Raw genomic sequence first — 21,478 nt, forward strand, 5'->3', positions numbered from 1 at the left:
TCAATGTAGCAGCCCACCTGAGTGATGTGCTTGCCTGCTCCACAGGGACCCAGAGGCACCCAGCACAGGCAAAGGATGCACAGGAGGCAGGGCCTGCTTTGGTTTTCAGTGGTCTTCACACACCTCATTGTGGGCCTGATCCTGAGGGGGGCTGAGCACTCAAAGTCCCATTGACTGCAGCTGGAGCTGCATGTTCTTGGCACTGTTCAGGGACAGGTCTAGAAAGAGATGTAAAGTAATGCAACAGAAGGGACTCAACGTAGAGAGAATAGGAACAGCATGCTGGGTTTGCCTACCCCGACTAGATGTCACCAGCTTTCACTCTGATTTTACCAGTTCACAAAACTTATTAATATAATACTTCTAACTTCTTCTCTTTATCATTTGTTAGATGCTGCCATCAATGTGCCCTCAGCACTGGGCAAGATAAAACCAAGGCAATCCCTCCTCAAAGATCTAACAATATCAGAGACAGACAGAGAAGGCAGGATGCGGAATGCAGGAACTTGGAACAACATTATGCTGTGGTTTCTTGTGAGCCCTGGGGAAGAAGTGTTTCTTGGAGGGACTTTGTGTGGGGTGGGCAATGGCTGGGGAGCTGTTCATTGGCGATGGAGTCAGAGGATATGAATGGAGTGGTGAAGCTCTCCAGGGAGCAGCAGAAAGCGTAATGTGTCCCAAGTCCCAGAATTGGGATTGATGAGTTGTACAAGAGATTATTTTATTGCTGGCAATGGCCCTTTAAGGAAGAATGAGACTGGTGTCATGGACAATACCCATTCAAACCAGAGCAAGCATTTGAACCCTAGCCACTGGCTTCCAGGCTGGCACAGAAAGGAAACCTCTCCAAATAGATGAGGAAGTCTGATTGGAGCTCACTGATTCACACCCACTCTGCTCACCTTGCCCCATGAGCCAATCAGAAGAACTCATGAGCAGGCACAAGACTTTGGGGGCATGTGTCACAGAAACAAGCCTGGCAATTTGCAGACTGTCTCCTCTGACTCCGATCTGGGGCTTCTGAGTGTTCAGTGCAATATCCATCCTTACACCCTGGCTCTCACTCAGATAATTAGGCTTGCTGCATTATTTCTGAGCGTGCGCGCTCTCTCTCTGTATTCCTGGTCTGTGGCTCTATTCAGCCCTCTGACTCATGGGCTGGGACCTTTGCGCTCTCCGTAATGCATCACAAAGTGATACAAAATGAAGACACTTTCATCATCTCTGCATCGGGGGAGAATTATCGCCTGAGCACTGAGCAGTCCTGTTATTGATTTAAACCATAGCCTCAGTCTCTCTGTTGGAGTGGCTGGTAATGTCCTTCTGGGTCGTTGCATTTAATTGGATTCCCTGAGCTGCCAGGCAAAGGGGGAGAGTTAGAATAAAATCCATCTACGATGTTCACTTCAAAATCCAACTCTGTCTCCCCCTCTCCATCCATGGAACAGGCAGACTCGGATGTCTTGGATATCAGCACCAAAGTGCAGCTGTATGGCGTGCTCTGGAAGAGACCCTTTGGGAGGCAGTCTGCCAAATGGTCCAGAAGGTAAGATGCAGGATTTGGCTGTGATGAGGTGCAGTCACTGCAGGACTCTGTCTGTTCAGTGGAAAATGCAGAGTTCAAGGGGGGAGGGGAGGGATAGATAAGCAGCTAGACCCTCTGAGGGGTTGACAAGCTGGGGCAGAGAGGATAAAATTAAGTGTTCAGTTAGATGGGTTTGGGTGAATCTCTGAAAGAGCCATTGGGTGAGCAGGGAAGGATACACAGGCAGGCTCCAAGTGGGATAGGGAGGGCTCAGAGGCAGGGGTTAGATTAGCAGTGTGAACCTCTGGGGACAGCTCCCCCATTCTGAGACTGCTGTACACACCGGGCATCTCAGCCAGTTTCCTTCTAGCCCTGCTTCACCCCTGTGCTGTATACACATCACTTCAGCATTGGAACTGGTTCCAAATGTTATAGTGTGATATTATAGTGTGAGCATGTGATAAGCTCATGCTCAAATAAATTGGTTAGTCTCTAAGGTGCCACAAGTACTCCTTTTCTTTTAGTGTGATAATTGTGTGATAGCGGCCGAGGTTGCTTCTCTACCTTGTTCTGGAGTTGAGGCTTGATTCATTAGTGTTTGTAAAGCTCCTTGAGATACTTGGCTAGTGTGTATGTGTACTGCTGCTTTCTGGGGGTTGGAATCAGAACTGCTTCACTCTGAGTCGTAGGTGCTATACTGCTAACAGCAAAAAGAGATTCTCTTTCTGCTTCTGAAGAGGGAGAGTACAAGTTCTATCCCCACTGTTGCTATAAAGTTGGCATAGTGTGTTGCATACTGGTGACCAGGAAGTTTGTAGGTGGCTATACCTTTGTTACTTATTATCTGGGTAGAAGTATGTACTTTACTACAGAAGCAGTGGGTGGTTTTTTGTTTGTTTAAAGTTGATGTTATTTCAGTGTAAGTTTCACTACATTTTTAAAAAATTTCCGGTGACCTTCAAATAACAAAAGGTGACTATTTACATATATATGCTCTTCTTATAACACTTCACACTTTTATTGCACCTTCTGTTTAAGGCTCTCAATATGTTACACACTCAAACAGATTGTCTTTCAACACCACGAGAAGCAGGGAAATACCATTATCCGTCCGAATTGTGGTCTAACAGTTCAGATCTCGACCTGGCAGTCAGGAGACCTGTATTTCTCTCCTGCTACTGTCAGTGATTTGCTTTGTGGTCTTATGCAAGTGACTTAACCTTTCTGAGTTTCAGCTTCCCCTTCTGTAAAAAGGAGATGACAGTTCTTCCCCAGAAAGGGGCTTTGCCACCACCTGTGGGAGAGCACTGTAAAAGGCAGAGTTATTTATTTATTTAGTCCCATTTTACAGCTGGGGAAACTGAGGCATACAGTGGTTAAGTCTTTTGCACAAGGCCGCAGAAGGCCACCCCCCCCCCCCATACACACACACCTTTGTGTGTACTGCAACATTTTTCTGCAAACTGAGGTGTAATTTTCTGGGAGGTGCTTTGTGATAAGTAACCGCAGCTTCGCCTACATACATTTGTTACATTAATTATGTTTCAAAACAAACGTGATTGTGCTGCTGAAAAGAGCCAAGGATTGGTGTTTTCCCAGCAAGAGAGAATAACCAAGGGCAAGATCTCCTTCAAGGCAGATTGTCAAGGTTCCTTCCCCACTCTGAATGCTAGGGTACAGATGTGGGGACCTGCATGAAAAACCTCCTAAGCTTCTCTTTACCAGCTTAGGTCAAAACTTCCCCAAGGTACAAAATATTCCACCCTTTGTCCTTGGATTGGCCGCTACCACCACCAAACAAATACTGGTTACTGGGGAAGAGCTGTTTGGAAACGTCTTTCCCCCCAAAATACTTCCCAAAACCTTGCACCCCACTTCCTGGACAAGGTTTGGTAAAAAGCCTCACCAATTTGCCTAGGTGACTACAGACCCAGACCCTTGGATCTGAGAACAATGAAAAAGCATTCAGTTTTCTTACAAGAAGACTTTTAATAGAGATAGAAGTAAATAGAAGTAAAGAAATCCCCCCTTTAACATCAGGATGGTAGGTGCCTTACAGGGTAATTAGATTCAGAACATAGAGAACCCCTCTAGGCAAAACCTTAAGTTATAAAAAGATACACAGACAGAAATAGTTATTCTATTCAGCACAATTCTTTTCTCAGCCATTTAAAGAAATCATAATCTAACGCATACCTAGCTAGATTACTTACTAAAAGTTCTAAGACTCCATTCCTGGTCTATCCCCGGCAAAGCAGCATATAGACAGACAGACCAGACCCTTTGTTTCTCTCCCTCCTCCCAGCTTTTGAAAGTATCTTGTCTCCTCATTGGTCATTTTGGTCAGGTGCCAGTGAGGTTACCTTTAGCTTCTTAACCCTTTACAGGTGAGAGGATTTTTTTCTCTGGCCAGGAGGGATTTTAAAGGGGTTTACCCTTCCCTTTATATTTATGACACAGATTAAAAAGAGTCCTTAACACGCTCATTTCCTCTCAATCAGAATCTCTTGCAACCAAACTGTCCAACTCTATCCGACGTTTGAGTCATTATTTATTTAACACTGTTCTATTCCTAGAAGTCACCCCCTTCGGCAGCGAGTTGTAAATATTTTAGTGATAGCAGGTGGCAAGAGGTGGGGGAGACGCTCATGAGCCAGCAATGCGATGGGATGGAATGTTTGCTGCAGCTGGAACTCTGAGGTACTCTGGGAGAAAAGAAATGGGGAGGGATTTGGGCTTGGAAGGAAAGGAATTGATTGGGTATCCTGAAGTCAGGAGGCTGGGGTAAATGGTGAAAGGGAACAAGAGGAAGCCAGGAGGCATGAAGAGAGTGGGGAGATGCGTGAGGGTATGGCTTCATGGCAGTTAGCGTGGGTGATTACCACCCAGGTCTGAGCACCCAGGTTCACTTAGCCCAGGGGCAACTGGCCCCATTTCAAAGCCCTACTTGCATTCCTGTGTCCTCACATTTCTGTACTTGCCCATGTGTGTCTGTGGGCATAGCCCATGGTTCTTTGCACTGAGATGCTCTAGGATTCTTTTCCAGTCAGTTATGTCAACTGCAAGAGAAATTGTCTATCTTCTGCAGAGAACTGTGGGAAGGCTTTGGAGGACTGTCAGCACTTGGGTGACTCTTTTGCCTACATCCTCACTGCAAAGTGGGTGAGTTCCAGTGAATGAAAGTTAATCCCGGACTTTCACACCCCACTCTACCCAGCCGAGTAAGCTAGCTCAGTCTTAAAGGACTGCCAACCCTGGGTCAGGTGGTTTGCTGTGTGGTTGGTAGGGGGGTTGGGGCTAGAACCTGCATAAGAGCCTGGGCTGACTCTGGTGCAGTGAAGACGTACCCTAGGAAGGAAAGGGAGACGCCTGGAAGTGAAGCATATGGAAGGCTGGGGCATAGGAGCAAGAGGTTACAGGGGACTTGAAAGCAAGGGGTCTGGAAGAAAAGCAAAAATGGAGTGGCACTGGGGTCCTGGAAGACAAAAAGAGAGTTTGAGCAGGGGAAGGGAAGTCAGAGGAACCGTTGGAAGAAAATGGGACATAAACTTGCTGAGGCTTTCAGGTTCTGCAGCATGTTGAATCTTTCTCAGACTTTCCCATCCCGTGTTTCTTTTTGCTGTCTTCCCTCCTGCAAGCCTCGCAGTTTGGATGTGCATTTGCATCAGTGCACATTACAGATGGCAATTCCTTGCAGAGCTCTCAGGGCTTTTAACATGTCAGGATTTGCAGAGGGCTGGATTTTAAGATGCCGTGTCACCAGTTTCTGCTTAAAGATGCTAGCTCTTGAAGTTCTCGGTAGAACTAGCATTACTTTCTCAAGCACAGAAGGGTTTTACTGTGAAATCATCTCTTGCAGGCTTGTGTAAACTGATCATACTGAGGCTCAAGAAATAATCCACCCACCCCCAGTATAACAAAACATCCTTGGTCAGGTATATTAGGTCAGAGGGTAGGGGGACCAGGTGTTTTTCATCTTAATTTAATTCAATGGATATTATTGGTCAATGCTGGAGACAGGTGACTTGATGCACTAGTGGTCTTGTTGATTATGGCGAAGGCTTTGTTGTTATGAAATCCTATTATTGTTTGTTTGTTTGTTACTATTATTTGCATTGCACCTTGCATAAAACCTAAAGGCCCATTCCCTGCCCTGAGGTGCCTACAACCTAAGTGAAGTATGACATCATGTGATGTGGGGAGAGACCAGATCAGGAGATGAGGGAAGAAGGTTTACACAGCTAAAGGTGCGCACCTGCTAGAGCTGCATGCTTCACGTGTTGGTTTCTGCTTTATAGGGTTGTACGAAGGTCATTGCTGGAGAGACTGGAAAGAAACGTATGTAGAGGGGGGGACTCAGGGATGTCCATGGGCTACTTGATCAGACAGGTCACTCCGGACATGGGCAACAACATTTTACTGATTGGTTGAGTGAAACTTTGGCTATGTCTACACGACACCACTTATGGAGGCGCAGTTGCCTCTTTGTAGCGTTTCTGGTGAAGATGCTCTAAGCTGACAGGAGAGAGCTCTCCCACTGGCATAATTAAACCATCCCCAGTGAGCAGCGGTAGCTATGTCAGCGGGAGAGCATCTCTCAGAGGGATGTTTTTTTACACCCCTCAGCAACATAAATTACACCGACAAAAGTGCTAGTGTAGACATAGCCTTAGACAAGTGGTTCTCAGCTGTGGTCCACCACTTGTTCAGAGAAAGCCCTTGGCGCACTGGGCCAGTTTGTTTACCTACTGCGTCCACAGGTTCGGCCGATCGCGGCTCCTACTGGCCGAGGTTCGCTGTGCCCATCCAATGGGGGCTGCGGGAAGTGGCTCGGCCCGAGGGACGTGCTGACCACCCTTCCTGCAGCCCCCGTTGGTCTGGAGCAGCGAACCGCGGCCAGTGGGAGCCGCGATTGGCCGAACCTGTGGACGTGGCCGGTAAACAAACCAGCCCAGCCCACCAGGGCTTTCCCTGAGCAAGCGGCGGACCACAGTTGAGAACCACTGCCTTACACAATAGCTGTGTGTGCGCCTGCCTTGGTGCTATGGGCTGAATATGGTTTTCAGTAGGGCCATGGAAGGTGGGGAGGAGAGATCTCAAAGATGCTGAACTTAGACAAGAACAGATTCAGAGGCAGCCTGAAGGAGTAGCTAAAAGCATGTGGCTGACCCCAGAAGAAACCTGAGGAGAGGTTTTTGGGTCAGGTTGCAGGCTGAAAACAGTGTTCTTGGTGCTGTGAGCAAAAGCAGCTATTTCCCACTATTTGATTCCTTTTGAGTTCAGAGACACAGGAATTTAGTGCAATTTGATTTACAAAGAATGTACAGAGAAATACCTGACTACCACCAATTTCTGCTCCAACTGGAACACCCACCGGGCCCCCAACTTTGACTAGCTGCTCGGGTCAAACAGCAGCAGCCGGCATTTATACAGCACTTATCACCACGATGGCTGAGTGCCTCACTCACATTTGATTCATCCTTGCAACCCTCTCTGTGAGGCAGGGGAATATTCTCATCAAGCCTATATTGCAGACCAGGAGTTGAGAAACCAAAAGGCAAAGTGACTTGTCCAAGGTCAACCAGGAAAGTATATTCCAGCATAAGGAACAGCCCAGATCTCCTGAGTCCCCTTTGCTGCCACTGGAGTGGAGTGTGGATGTGGATCCGGCCCTGAGCTGGTATGTATGAGGGGACCATCTAAAGTCCTGCTTCTGCAAACTCGTATGTATGGGCAGGCCCTTGCACCTGCCCCCTGTCCTATTGACTTCAGTGGGGCTCTGTGGGGCTGCAGGGGTTCACCTGCACAGAGCTCCGTGCAGGATCAAGGCTCAGTCATACCTTGTATGGGGATGGACTTGATGATATCGAGCCCTGTCCCACAAGACACTGAGTGTCCTGACTTCCCTTTGAAATTAGGTGGAGTAGGTGGCACTCAGCGCCTGACAGGATCAGGACCCTCATTATTACAGTGGTAATAAACTCTTTCATGTTGTGGACCACTCCTTCAGAAGGACCTTCTCATGCACCATCTCCTGCTCCACCCCCAATGTCACCTTCCTCCAGGAAATGTAATATCCCAGTGGTAAGGAGTTAGGATAAATTCAATGTAATGAGTCACGGGCAGTTACCTACCTCCACCTTGTACCTCTGCTGTTTATTTACTCTCCACGTATAAAGGGCTTTAGATCTATTAGGACCAAATTTACCCTCTTTCCAGCAGTGCTCAATGCTCCAGTCTTCCCAGACAACAGAAGCTTTTTGGCTCTGTCCTTTTCTGTGGTTTGCTACCTCTCACTTTGAATCATGGTTGAATTTACAACAAAGAAACAGTTGATTAAGGGAGCCGTGAAGCTGCTGCAGAGGATGCAAAAAAGAATTAATTTTGTTTGGAGTCTAGTTGGCCTAAACAGTCTCTGGAGGTTTGTTAGAAGAGCTGCATCTAGTAGGAACTGTCGTTGCCTGAAGACCAACACAGGTTCCATCTTTGTTGCAGAATCAGCTGTGTGGGCCACCTGGAAATATTTATTTTGCAGATCACCAGCCCTTTATGGACCACACTTTGAGAATCACTGCTCTAATGGGATCTCATGTCTGATTACTATGATCCCATAATGGGGCAGGGCAGATGGGGTTCCTATTTGGTGATTCCACACGTGGAATTTGACATACAATTCACCTTTTTGCCACAGAAATGTGTTCAAGCATCCAAGATTTCATTTTTTAAAAATTCTGGTCCTTGTGGTTCTGAAAATAATCTTGAGAACAGGATATGTAGACTGTAGCAGTTTTTTCTTCCTGAATTTGCAGACAGCCTGAAATAATAGTTTGGAGAGGTGTGAACTGCCCCTAGGCGTCTCAATGGGTTAACAACTCTACAACTCTGAGATCTGGTTTCTACATGGTTAACTATTTCCCTTATCCCTGTCACAAACAACCCTCTCCTGGAGGAGAATTTACTATTAAAAATAAACAGAAGGGATAGAGAACTGATTTTATTATTAATTTTTCATATTTAATTAAAAACTTCAATTTTAAATGTAAAGGAAGATGCCTTAGAGCTCCCAGCCTGCTGCACCAGAGAGCTGCAGAGCCCAGGGACCTTGTCAAAGAAAATAGGTCTAACTGGCTGCAGAGTGCAGGGGGACTTGGGAGTAATAATTAACACCTTTTATGTTGGAACGCTGATGATAATAGCCACCTTCCACCTCATCTAGACCCTGTGCAGTTGTTATAGCCAGATAGCATAGAGCCAATTTGGGTGGAGGGGCAAACAGGGTTAAAAAGCAAGTAGGGGGAGACCTTCTGAAGTCAGAGCATCATTTGTAGCAGAGTGTCAGCAAATGTTGGATGCAGGCCAGCTGGAAAAACAAGTTTTCCTAGATGAGTTCCCTTAGTTAGCATTTTATTATGCAGCCCTCCCATCACTCTCCATATGTACATACACCACACTGCCCTCCCCACCTCCTGTCTCATCATCAACAGCGGAAATGCTCTTTCCTGCCCTGGGACTATCAAAGACAGGGGTTGGAATGGAGCAAACACAGATTAATGGTAATTAATCCATCTACCAGTATAAGGAGGAATTCAGCTTCTGACCCCCTGAAGAATCTTCATTGACAATACCCGGCTCCATCAAACTAAGTGCTTGTGACTGAATGAGTTTAGGGACAAGTAGTTGGGGCATGTGGTCCAAATCCTGCAGTGCTGGCTTAGGCAAAATTCCTGTTGAAGTCAATGAGAGCTTTGCCTGTATAAAGACTACTAGATTTGGCCATTTGTGTATAAATGAGCGAGAATGGACCTGATTCTTCACTGCTTTGCCCCTGGTGTAGCCATTTACATAAGATCAGAACAGTACGCTCACTTTGCACAGGTGTAAATAACTGCTGAGGGTACAAGGCAGTGGAGAATCAGAGGGCTATAGGGAAAAACAGCAGAGAAAAGGGCTGTCTCAATCTACCAACCTATACTGTGGCAAAGCCCAAGTTATTTCATTTGGTTGCTTGTCTCTGTTACTGATCCACAGTGGCTGAGGGAGGTCTGGTACTGGAACAAGGCTGACAGCCTGAGTTCATCTGTCATTATTGTGACATCTGTGTGCTGTGCTTTGTATAAGCAATAATCTGAAGTGATATTAGCAGCATCCTCTCCAGCCAGGAGGAGAGGGAGAGATTAATGCCTCAGGCAATGCAACGTCTTTCAGTGGAAACGAGCTCCCTTCCCAGCAGCCCCCTGAGAGAGAAGCAGCAGTCTTGGTTCCCTGACTGGACACTGGTGGCGCTTTTGACCGGTCAAGTCCAAGTTGGGTGACTGCTGTGGTACAGAGCAACTTTGGAAAGAAATTTCTGCTGCCTGACTTGTGATTTCCCCCCTCTTCTCCCTGCAGCTGCTTATTCCTCCCATGGTTCCCAACTAGCAGCTCAACCCCTTTCCCTGCCACGGACACTACCACACTAATGCCGACGGCGGGAGTGGAGCCAGAGTGAAATGCCCAAGACCTATTGCTGCACTGAGGGGCTCATCAGTAGGAGAGCAGGGCAGGAGCATGTGTCCTTTTCATCCCCATATCCAGCGTTACGTGTATGCTCCCCGCAGCCTGACCATCCTGCTACCACCTGCTGAGCAACCAGACACCTGCCCAGGACTCCCAATACCTCCAACAACTAAATCGATCCTCTCCTGCCTGCTGACGGTGGCTGAGCAGACCCGGGGAAGAGGCAGTCAGGGTCCCAGGCTGTTGCTGAGCTGGAACATACATGGAGCAATTAGGAAGGAGTACCAAGTCTTGCTTGCCCTAGGGAGCTAATACTGCTGAGGTTGCACATGGCCTGGTTTCCAGCAGGATGGCTACTACAGGTACTGGCAGCTCAGAAAAAACAGTGGCAATGAGAATGTTTATTCCCAGGGGACTGAAGGGATTAGAAGCGATGAAGAGGCTTTCCCAGTTTAGTTTGCCTGTCTGACTGCTGCCTAGGGCTCTGACCCTGCAGGTGGTAGCACGTGGGCCAGCCTGCTGTGTCCATGTGGAGCCCCTTGCAATAGATGGGGCTCTGTGTAGGGGCAGCAGCCCACTGTGCTCTAACTATTGCAGGATCGAGGCCTAAGCTGGCAGCGTCTGCAGGCTGTTACCATCTCACACCTATCTGGTGATCTACAAGGAACGAAATTGAGAGCCAGGGGGTGTCTCAATCGAACTCCTAGTGGACAAATGTGAGCTCCCCATCCAAAACCCACCACCACTGACTGGCACCGTGTGGCCATTTCAGCAGAGGTCAAGGTCATTAATGGGCCTTGGAGATTGAACTCCCCTCTCCTCGTTGGATGTGGTCCCTCCAGCTCCGGAGTCAGGTTTGAGCAGAAGCAGGGTTGAGAAGTGCTGCTGTTTCTGTAGCTGCTCTGTGGATAAACAGAAGCCATCAGTCTTCAGTGCTCTCATCAGCTCTGAAAATCACAGGCAACCTGCACGGTGATTTTTTTTTAAAAAGTGTTACTTAAAAGCACACTGTAAATGTCCAAATGTATGCGCTGCAAGGACTGATTTTCACTATGTGGCTGCCCTGAAAAGGACTGCCACAGTGGGCTCCCCGCCCTGGAGGGAGAGAGAAAAATGTTCGTCAAAAGCCCGCCCTTCCTGGTGTGTTATTTCGGTGATCTGTGCACCTGTTCCCCATAGCATGGCCTTCACTGCGGTCTCCTTCTCCAGCTGGAACTCACCAGCATATAAGACAGACAAAGAAAGCCTATATCTATCCCGAGGGGCAGAAGAAATTACAGGTGCTGCCGCCTCCGAGTTAACTTGTTTTTCAGGCTGCCACTGTCCAAGTGTTCCTGGGATAGCCTCAGGGAATGCCAATCATACTGGTCCAGCATCTGGGACTTGCTGTATTTAATCCTGGACCAGTGCCAAAAAAGCACTGCGAGACTAAAGCCCCAGTGATGGTTTTAAAGTCTGATGATCCTGATACTTAGTGTGTGGCATGTTATCGCCTCAAAACACTTCGCAGACATTCACTAACCAACCTCATTAGCCATCAGTGCTAGAAAAAAGGCACTTTGTCAGCAGAGATCAGGAGCCTCAGCTTCTGAATGGGATGCAGCTTTGCTTTCTGACCCTAGAAGAGCACAATGCCTCTGACCTTCACCTGAATCCCCTAACTCTGATTACTATAATTTCTTCTCCTTCCCTACTTTAATTGCAACATGATTTCAGCAGCTGTTACCTTGAGATTGGCTGGAGCTAGAAACAAATATGGCAGCTGGAACCAATCTGAGAGCTGGGCATGCGGATTCCAAGTGACATAAAACAACCGGGTCAAATTGTTCTTTCAGTGACATTGATGTGCAAGGGGAACCTTGCTCACTGAGCCTAATTCAACCCTGGTGTAACGCAAGTGAATTCAGTAAAGTCACACTAGGGAGACATCTAGCCAATTGTTTCTGACATTCGTAGTATGGGCCTAACGCTTGAGATAGGATTTTAGGGACTCATCTGCTGTAACCTACAGGGGTGGATTTAAAAGAGAGGTTCTGCAGGCAAATGGCATGAGGGGCCCAATGGCAGTGTTTTACATTTGTGGGATAGGGAGCCAAAGAGCCCAAGGTGACTAAACAGATACAAAGGGTGAATGTTTCCATTGTGCAATATTTCATGTTTTTCGTTTGTTCCATGCTCTTCTCTCCTGTCCCTCACCTTCCCTTTCATTCTCCTGCCAGTCTGTCTGTCTCCCTTCCTGCTCCTCCCACAATCTTGTCCTGTCTCCCCACCACCCCGTCTTTCCCTCCCATTCCCCAAGATGCTCCTACTTACTGCCTATGTTCATTCTGTGTCTCTCAGCTCTCTGCTGGGTGTCTCTCTCACAGCCCCCAGGCTTCTCTGGGTCTTTCGCTCCCCTCTTCACACTGCCTTAGCCATACTCCCCTTCAGGGTCTCCCAGGGTCCTTACATAGTGATGTGATGACTGTGTCCTAGAGGCCAACGATTATAAAGTGGCAATCTTATTGATGATGGTCTCTCCCTACAAGGGAAGCTATGAGATATGCATGTAACATGTCATGAGGTGCCCATCAATAATCCAGGTTTGAAATGGTTTTCTTTTCCTTTATTATTATTCATGTGTATTGTATTATTTATCATTGAATTCTATTTCATGTATTTATCATTCCAAATCCCCCTGGATTCTGCCAACCTCTTGGAGGCCAGGACTTTAATCCCCCAGAAGCACAGCACTGCTCAGAACTCAACTCTGTTTTCTCAGAGCAAAATCTAAATCATAGGGATTATTGGGAGCACTAAGCAGCCGAAAAACTAATACTATAGAGCTTGGATTTAAAGGGGGGGCTCTGCTGACTTTTATTAATTATATGTACATAACAATAAAATGTCCTTACTTGTGTTGCAAATAACACCTGATGTTGAAACTGAAATAATTTTTAAAAAATTAATGTACTTTTCACCATTTACACTGTTTGCTGCTTGCATTTTTCTTAGTGCAATAGACCACTCCATTTTGTATTTGTGGGCAGTCAGTTTCACATTCTGATTTCCATGCGCTAGCAGCAGAGTGCTGCAGCATTTGAGTTGCAAGCCCTACAGGAGAAGATATGTTTAAAATATATTTTTTTAAAATTGTTGCAGAAGTGGTGTGAGATCCAAATCAGGCATCGAGTCCTCACAGTGCTAGACAGTGTAGAAACTTGTAATAAAAGACAGCTCCTGTGTGATGGGTTTGATCACAGAAACCCCCTTTTGGACTGCCACCTGATGTGCCAAGACTACCTCTGAGCCCGTTTTCCCTGCCAGCTTGGGACTTCAGTGCCCTGCCTGGTTTGAGTCAGACACTCTAGCCTGCTACAAACACAGACCCAGGTCTGAACAACGTCCCTCAAAAACTGCAGGCTTAACTGAAAACAGTTTAAGTGTTCCTGTCTCCAACACTCAGATGCCCAGCTCCCAATGGGGTCTAAACCGCAAATAAATCCGTTTTACCCAGTATAAAGCTTACAGAGGGTAAACTCATAAATTGTCCGCCCTCTATAACACTGATAGAGAGATATGCACAGCTGTTTCCCCTCCAGGTATTAATACATACTCTGGGTTAATTAATAAGTAAAAAGTGATTTTATTAAATACAAAAAGTAGGATTTAAGTGGTTCCAAACTTAGACAGAACAAAGTGAATTACCAAGCAAAATAAAATAAAACACTCAAATCTAAGCCTAATACATTAAGAAACTGATTACAGATGAAATCTCACCCTCAGAGATGTTTCAGTAAGCTTCTATCACAGACTTGACACCTTCCTAGTCTGGGCCCAATCCTTTCCCCTGGTACAATCCTTATTCCAGCTCAGGTGGTAGCTAGGGAATTTCTCATGATTGCAGCACCCTTTGTTCTGTTCTACCCCTTATATAGCTTTGGCACAACGCGGGAATCTTTTGTCTCTCTGGGTCCCCACCTCTCCTCCTAAATGGAAAAGCACCAGGTTTAAGATGGATTCCAGTACCAGGACCCCAAGCCTTCATTCCTCCCAGCCTGGCTCATAGAAAGACCTGCCTGCAAACAGAGCCATCCACAGTCAGTTGTCCTGGTTCATGGGAGCCATCAAGCTTCCAAACCACTATTAATGGCCCACACTTTGCATAACTACAATAGGCCCTCAGAGTTCTATTTCATATTTCTAGTTTCGGACACAAGAATGATACATACATACAAATAGGATGACCACACTCAGTAGATTATAAGCTTTGTAATGATACCTTACAAGACATCTTTTGCATGAAGCATATTCCAGATACATTATATTCACACTCATTTGCATATTTTCATAAAATCATGTAGAGTGCAATGTCACACCCTGACCTAAAGAGCTTACAGTCTGGGTTAATGATCAAGGGTAACAGGTGGATGAAACAAGCAAATAGCTAGGATGCTGGCATGCAGTGGAGAAGAACAAAAGACTGGGGCAAAGAGCTGCGGGATCAAAACGAGCTAGTCAGCTTGTATGGATATTTCTGATGTCTTGCCTGGGCACCATGACAGGGCACTTTAGAGTTATCAAAGTAGAATGAATCCCTGGGTGCCAGCAGGTCTGGAACTGCTGCAGCAGTAAATGCTGATGCATTTTCCATTAGTGTAGTGTATTGGAAAATCCCATCACCCAGAGGTGAAACCTAAATGGAATCACTGCATCAGGAGGGGTTCACACAGAGCCATGTTCAGCTTTGGCAAATGGGCTTTGATCTTTTTGAAACTGTAATGGCAAAGAGTGCTAGAGGCATGGGGATGTCTCAGCCCCCTCCCTTCTCTGAGTCTCTCAGTCCCTCCCCGTGCTGTCCCCAGGGATTAGTGTAAACCCTGGTCCCTGACATGGGTCAGGAGGTAACTCATGGGATACACATGAGATTTCTAGAGACACCTGTGAGGGCGTTGTCAAGATCCACCGAAAGTGTGGTGAGCTAGCTGGGCAGTCCAGCATCTAGCACATCTTGGGCATAACTTTAACACAATAATAATCATTACCAGGATAAGCCTGAGATCTTTAGAAACACTGAGGGAAGAGAAAACATTTAGTCCTTTGTCATTTCTCACTGGCCTCAGGACTGAGATTTTCCAGTTTCAAGATATTTCTTATGCCACTTCTTGTGCAGTTTAATTTAATCTCACTCAGTGAAGGCCCTTGTTTTTTCTAATTCTAATTTGCAGGTAGCCTACTAAATGCTTGCGCTCCAAGCACAAGAGAGAAGAGCCTAGTAAGAAGAGCAGCGAAGATATTAAATGAGCAACTTTAGAAAACAGTTCAGAGGTCAGCACCGAGGTACTGTGCTGGTTCTGTGAGCGCGTGTGCTAACTGCCTTGCCCATACATCGCCATCTGTTAGCTAGTGTACAACAAAGCATTGTCAGTGGCTACAGATCAGGCCAGCCATCGCTTTACCAGCTGGAGGAATGGTGTTGCTAAGGCTCCTCTGAGAAGTTGAGAAATTAGTAACTGCTTGGAGGGGAACAGGTGCATGAGAATGAAGCGGTGGTCAACAGGTTCTGTTCAGATGATTTGTTGTAGAGGGAGCTACGACCCTTCTTTGACCCTATGATCAGTAAGCAGTGAGTTTACCCTGAGTGGTGCTCTTAGATCTAGAAAGATACTGCTGGGCTGAGTGCAGGAGCAGTGCTTGTGTGGGGAACAGAATGCGGAGCAGCCATCCAGGCCACCCAGCCAGGAGGCTCTGGGAGTGTGAATCAAAAGGGCTATGTTCTGCTGATGCAGCAAACTGCCTTACCTTGCCTAACTCTGGAAATGCACACAGTCCAAAATATACTCCTGGGCAGGAGTGGCTGGAGTCTGAGGTTTGGCAAGCCTCTCAAACTGTTTGTTATGTTCACAAAACTTTTGGGTGTAAAGCCAGGGCACTGACCCACTGGCCATTGTTAAAGATCACATGGCACTTTTCAGAAGATGAAGCGCTGACCAAATTCTGAGCTGGATAATTACATTCTGCCTCATTCAAAATTCTCTCTGCAATTTCAGTGCGGTAGGAGATTATTGTTCACTTGTTGTCTTAAACGGCTGCATAGTATTGCTGGGCTGTCCTGTACTAGGACACGGCTGCTTAGTTCCACCTGATAGACGTCTGCATTGCAGTGGTGGGCAGAGTGTGTTAAATGGGAGCTGGCATTCTGGATCAGAGTTATTGTCCATCTAGCCCAGTATCCGGTCTCTGATACTGGCCAGCACCCGATGCTTCAGAGGAAGGTGCAAGAATTGTTCAAAGAATGCAGTTAATTATTATTATTATTATTAATTATTATTTAACAGGCCTATGATGCTAGGGCTCCTCTCCTCTTTACACAAGAGGGAGGGGGTAAAATGGGGCCCAGCTGGATCCACCCCTTCCCCAGCACAGAACCGTGTAGGGGAGACCCCACACACAGTGTGAGGGCAGTAGTGTCCAGGGGGTGCCTCCCCCATGTGTCTTTGGGGAAAAACCACAGAGAGAATCCAGCCTGACTCCAGCTGGCAGGTGCAGAAGAGGCCAAAGCAGGGACCTCTGGACATTCAAAGAACTTTCTACGGTGTTGACTGGGCTTTCTCTGTCCCTGTCCTGATTGGCTGTTTGCTCTAAACCTTCTTCACCCTCAGCTTCACTCCACACCTGCCCCTCTCACCTTCTCCTTCCCTGTCCCATCCCCCTCACCTCTACCCTTCCCTTCTCTTTTTTTCCATTTAGTTGATCCCCTCCTAACACCCCCTCCCCAATAAAATCAGTCCTGGCGCTAACACGCCATTTGCTGCCATCACATTATTCACTCTGTCTGTGTCCTGTCCCTTCCTCCATCCTACGTTTGTCTTGACTGTTTAGATTGTAAGCTCGTCAGGGCAGGGACTGTGTGTTGTTCTCTATCTGTACAGCACCTAGCACAATGGGTCCCCATCTTGTTTGGCTCTTAGGCACTACTATAATAAACATTATTATTCATAAAAATCAGTATGGGATTAGCCTGCCCATAGGGGGAAGTTTCTTCCTGACCCCTCTCTGTTAGTGGCTGGTTTATGCCCTGACACGTGAGGTTATAACGCTTCTCATTTTTTTAATCCTGTCTAATGGAACTCAGGAATATTTTCATTATTCATATAAACATCTAATTCTTTTTTTGAACTTTACTAAGCTCTTGGCCCCCAGACCTTGCGATAGTGACTTCTATAGGTGTGTTTTGCAATGTGTAAAAACATATTTCCTCTTATCAGTTTCAAATTTGTTGCCTTTCATTTTCGTCAAGGATCCCCTGATTCTTGTATAAGGAAAGACTTGCCTTCTTTGTGCCACTAATTATTTTTTAAACCTCTGTCATGTCCCCACTAAATCTGCTCTTTGTATGGCAGTCTTTCCATGCCTCTCATCACTGGAACCCTTCTATTTCTGTTATGTCCCATGTGAGCTAGAAGAGAACTCAGCATACCAGAGAGAGTACCATCGCTTTATAAAAGGGCCTTCTGATACTTTCAGCATTATTTTCTATCTCATTCTTTACATATGTTAACAAACATGCTAAAAGGAAATAAAATATATTCAAAAAATAAATAAAGCCCTGTAACAAACAAATCAACAAATAAAGCAAACAAAAAATACCCAGTCAGAGGGGATTTTCCCCCCAAAAGGAGAAAAGCTAGAGATTCCATTAAGTCCACTAGGGATTTTGCTGTTCTGACTGTTGCGTCACATTGATCACAGGGTATTGTTGAGCCATCCACAGTGACGCTTCCCTCCCACCACCCACCTCAACCACCTCTACCAGCCTCTTTCCTGAGTAGTTACATTTAAATTTGAACTGCTCATATGGGAATTAATTATTCCTTACAATGTATATTGCTTACCATGGTTTTCAACACTGGATTCCATCTGCTATCATGTTGTCCTTTCCCTTAAGTTTGGCGGGTCCCTTGGAAGTTCCTCACAGGTTTCTCTAGATTTGACTGATCTACATAATGTTGTGTTGCAATTTTTGCCACTTCACTGTTCACCCCTTTTTTGCAGCTTATTGATAAATGTACTGAAGAACACCAGTCCTAAGACCAGATCCTCAGCTGGTATAAAGCGTCATAACTTCTCCCCTGGTATGAAATGTTGGGCCTATGTTTTACCATGTTGAAAATTGACCATTTAACCCTGTTCTCTGTGTTTTGTTTCGTAGCCAGCTTCTGCACACTGCAGTACCTTATCTCTTAACTCATGGATTCCTAAACAGAGGGAGGCTTTTGTCAACAGCATTTTGAAAGTCCCAAAAAATTACAACTGGTGCTCCTTCATTCACAATTTTGAGGCAATGCTCAAAGAATTCTAATAGATCAGGGAGGCCTGATTTTTCCTTTACAGAAGCTGTGATGTTTTGCGCCTATCATACCATGTTCATCTGGGGATAGTGAAACCTAACCAAACAGGGCAAGAAAGAGTTAATGTGATACATATTTCAGAGACTTTATTTCCTTTGTATTTCCGGATGACAAAGAAGGACAACTTTGCCGGGATCTCTGCTTAGTAATTCCTGGGAAACTATCTTCCATTCTTTAGTGGAGTGAGCACAGGACAGGGCAGGGCACAAGGAATTTTGAAGTTCTAATCCCACTTCTAATGCTGATTCACCGGGTCAGCTTCACTCCTAGCAAATACTACTACAACTCTATTGTCCGTGGCAGTGGCCAACCCACTTATGCCAAGCATAAATTTGAGTTGCCTAATGACCTGGAGCAAGTCACTTGACCTCTCTTTGCCTAGGTTTTTCCATGTATAGAATGGAAATAATAAAACCTCGCAGCTGAGAGAGCTGTTGTAAGGGTAAATTAGGTAATGTTTGTTCAGTGCTCTGATGAAGTAAGTGCTTTTTAAAGGATGACTATTAGTAGGAATTTATTGCTGTCCTTCTCTTCCCCCTTTCAGGTTCTTCATCATCAAGGAGAGTTTTCTGCTTTACTATTCTGAGAGTGAAAAGAAGAGCTTTGAAAGCAATAAGTATTTCAATATCCATCCCAAGGTGAGCACCCCCCAGCTATTTCCCCTCTGACTCCACCTGGCCTCTCACAGGCACCTGGAGAGCATAACAGGCAGGTTCTCTGACTCCAGCCTTGTAATTAGATCCAGAGGAACCTCCAAGAAGCATGGGGACATGGATTAACCCCTTCTGAAAACTGAAATTAATTCAGGTTCCCCACTACCACACCAGCTGCTTGGCAGGGTATAAATCTAACATGATACTGGATTTATACCCTGCCTTGTTTTAGCGATTTTCTCATCATACCATCGATCCTGCAGCCACTTGAATAGTCTCTGCGAGGCTAGCCTGCTAATCAGGAAGTTTATTGCTTTACTTATCATCACTAACTGTAATTAATTCATAGTCACATATGTGGATTAGAAGCCCACTAAACCACACACCTGCAGCGTAGGGAAGAGGACTCAGGATCTTTAAGCTCCCTGGGCTTTATCACCTGAGCTGAAGCAGAATGTGTATTTCTGTTAGTGGTATTAGTCTTATTCTCTGTGGATCTCCAGCTTCTCCAGGACAACACAATCGCATGCCCTTCAGCAGGTCTGATTCCATCCAGCACTGGGAAGCAGTGACACACTAGCCATGGGTGCATTATGTACGTGGGAAACAGAATTATGTAGGGAAATAAAATGGGGGGAGCTACACGTGAGGACACTCCCTCCTCATTTTAGCTCTTGTCGTTATGCTCTCCAGGAGAACTTTTAGACCATTGGGAAAATCTGCACATCCCTGATAAAACAGCTCCTGTTCCCCATCGCCTACGTATCCCAGCCACCAATCTCCCAGCTCAGGTGGATGGGATGAGGCTCTCTTTGATGTGCGCAAACACTTCTTTTTAGTCAGCTCCAGGGAGTTCCCCTGGGTGATGTGAGGCACTCCTGCTTCTCAGGATCTCAACATACTGCCTCCATGATGCTTCCAGCGCAGGGGAAGAGCCAGCAGCAAAAACTGGGGCTAGGAATCAGTGTCCAGTTCCTGACGTTTATTGTTTATAGTTATGCCTTGTAGCAAAACCTCACTGACCCATTCAAATTCTCTGGTTCATCGCTAGGGCGTCATACCTCTGGCCGGCTGCATCGTGGAAGCCAAAGAAGAGCCCAACATGCCTTTTGCCATGAAGATCTCCCATGAGGACTTCCATGTGCGTGAACTTTTCCCTTTTCAGGCCAATGAACTTGGTGCTGGGGAAAGGTGTTGGATTGACAGCCCTGGAAATTCCTGTCCTTTGTTTTGCAACCCTCCTCGCCATGCCCCACTGCCCTCCCAGTGTGCCTCAACACCCCCCCCCCCCCCCGCCCCCGATAGTCTCCATGGCACCAAAGCAGCAGAATGGGCTAACAGGAGGAAACAAGTTAGTACCAGTTGCAGTGGTGGCAGTTCCTGCATTATGTCCACTAGGAACCGGACTAGGGATGGGGGTTGTGCATGATGGTGGGCACGTCTGCATGTGCTCACGTCAGCATCTCTCGTTTGATTCTTCTTTCCCAGGGTAACATTGTGCTGGCGGCGGAGTCAGAATTTGAGCAGGCTCAGTGGTTGGAGATGCTGCAGGAGTCTGGAAAAGTGTAAGCACCGGGGATATATTTCCCTTATTTTCTTCTCTTTGAAGCATTGCGGGAGGTGCTGGGGTTTTGAGGAGAACAAGGCCCAGCATTGCGGGAGGTGCTGGGATTTTGAGGAGAAGAAGGTCTAACAAGAGTGACAGGAAGAGCTGAGGTGCTCCTTCATGGCTCCTCGCTTTCTGCTTCCAACAGACACCAAAATGTTTCAAAGTTCAAGTGAAGCATCCTCCATCATACTAATGTTTCACTAATGCTAATACAACCCTGGTTGTGGTCAGGACTGAGAGTGATAAAATGCCACATGGCCTCTGCTGTCCTGCTCCTTTTCCTCAGGTGTGGAGGTCCTTGGACTTTGAGAAAACAGTGCAATTCTGCTGTGTGTGGGGAGCAAGATCCTGCTCTGGGGTTATGCTTCACAGAAGCTCCCTGCACCTCAGGGAGAAGGACTTTTGGGTGAGATGGGGGCAGGATGAAGGAGAGCTAGGGGTCAAATCATGACTATGTAGATGTACCAGTCAAACTTCCCCATGGACAGGGAGCACAGGTGTCACAAGGGCTACTTCCACCCTGAGGCTTCAATTGCAGCTGTAGAATGGATCTGTGGCCTTGGGGTCCTTTTGCCCAGATCCCAGTAGGCTCAGGCTGTGCAGAGGGAGGTGTATTTAGCTCTGAAAATCAGGAAGTAAAGTAAATCCCCTGAAAGAGTCTGTTATCATGGGATTTCCAGCCCACTTCTACAGCGTTCCGATGCTGTAAGTGTCTGGATGTTTGGTTGCTTATCTGGCTGGAACCTTTGAAAGATTTAAGGTTTGGCCAGCACTAGCCCTCGCATGTTGTCACTGCTAAGTGCAC

General features: G+C 46.4%; 1 protein-coding gene across 5 annotated transcripts in view; it reads left to right on the top strand.

Annotated features, from left to right (window-relative positions):
* The first annotated feature begins 970 nt into the window (after positions 1–970).
* Positions 971–21,478, top strand: part of PLEKHD1 (pleckstrin homology and coiled-coil domain containing D1) — a 57,346-nt gene continuing 36,838 nt past the window's right edge. The window contains exons 1-5 of one of the 5 annotated variants that reach the window (XM_048854712.2): positions 1,410–1,546; positions 15,229–15,340; positions 18,956–19,049; positions 20,116–20,205; positions 20,553–20,629. In XM_048854712.2, the coding sequence (XP_048710669.1) occupies positions 20,167–20,205; positions 20,553–20,629 (116 nt within the window). In that variant the 5' untranslated portion in view covers positions 1,410–1,546; positions 15,229–15,340; positions 18,956–19,049; positions 20,116–20,166. Of the gene's footprint in view, positions 1,547–9,935; positions 10,384–15,228; positions 15,341–18,053; positions 18,136–18,955; positions 19,050–20,115; positions 20,206–20,552; positions 20,630–21,478 lie in introns of those variants that run through there. The other 4 variants (XM_048854713.2, XM_048854710.2, XM_048854714.2 and 1 more) reach the window with 4 other exon arrangements.

The sequence above is a fragment of the Caretta caretta genome, chromosome 6 (genome assembly GCF_965140235.1).
Source record: "Caretta caretta isolate rCarCar2 chromosome 6, rCarCar1.hap1, whole genome shotgun sequence".
NCBI classification, from domain to species: domain Eukaryota; kingdom Metazoa; phylum Chordata; order Testudines; family Cheloniidae; genus Caretta; species Caretta caretta.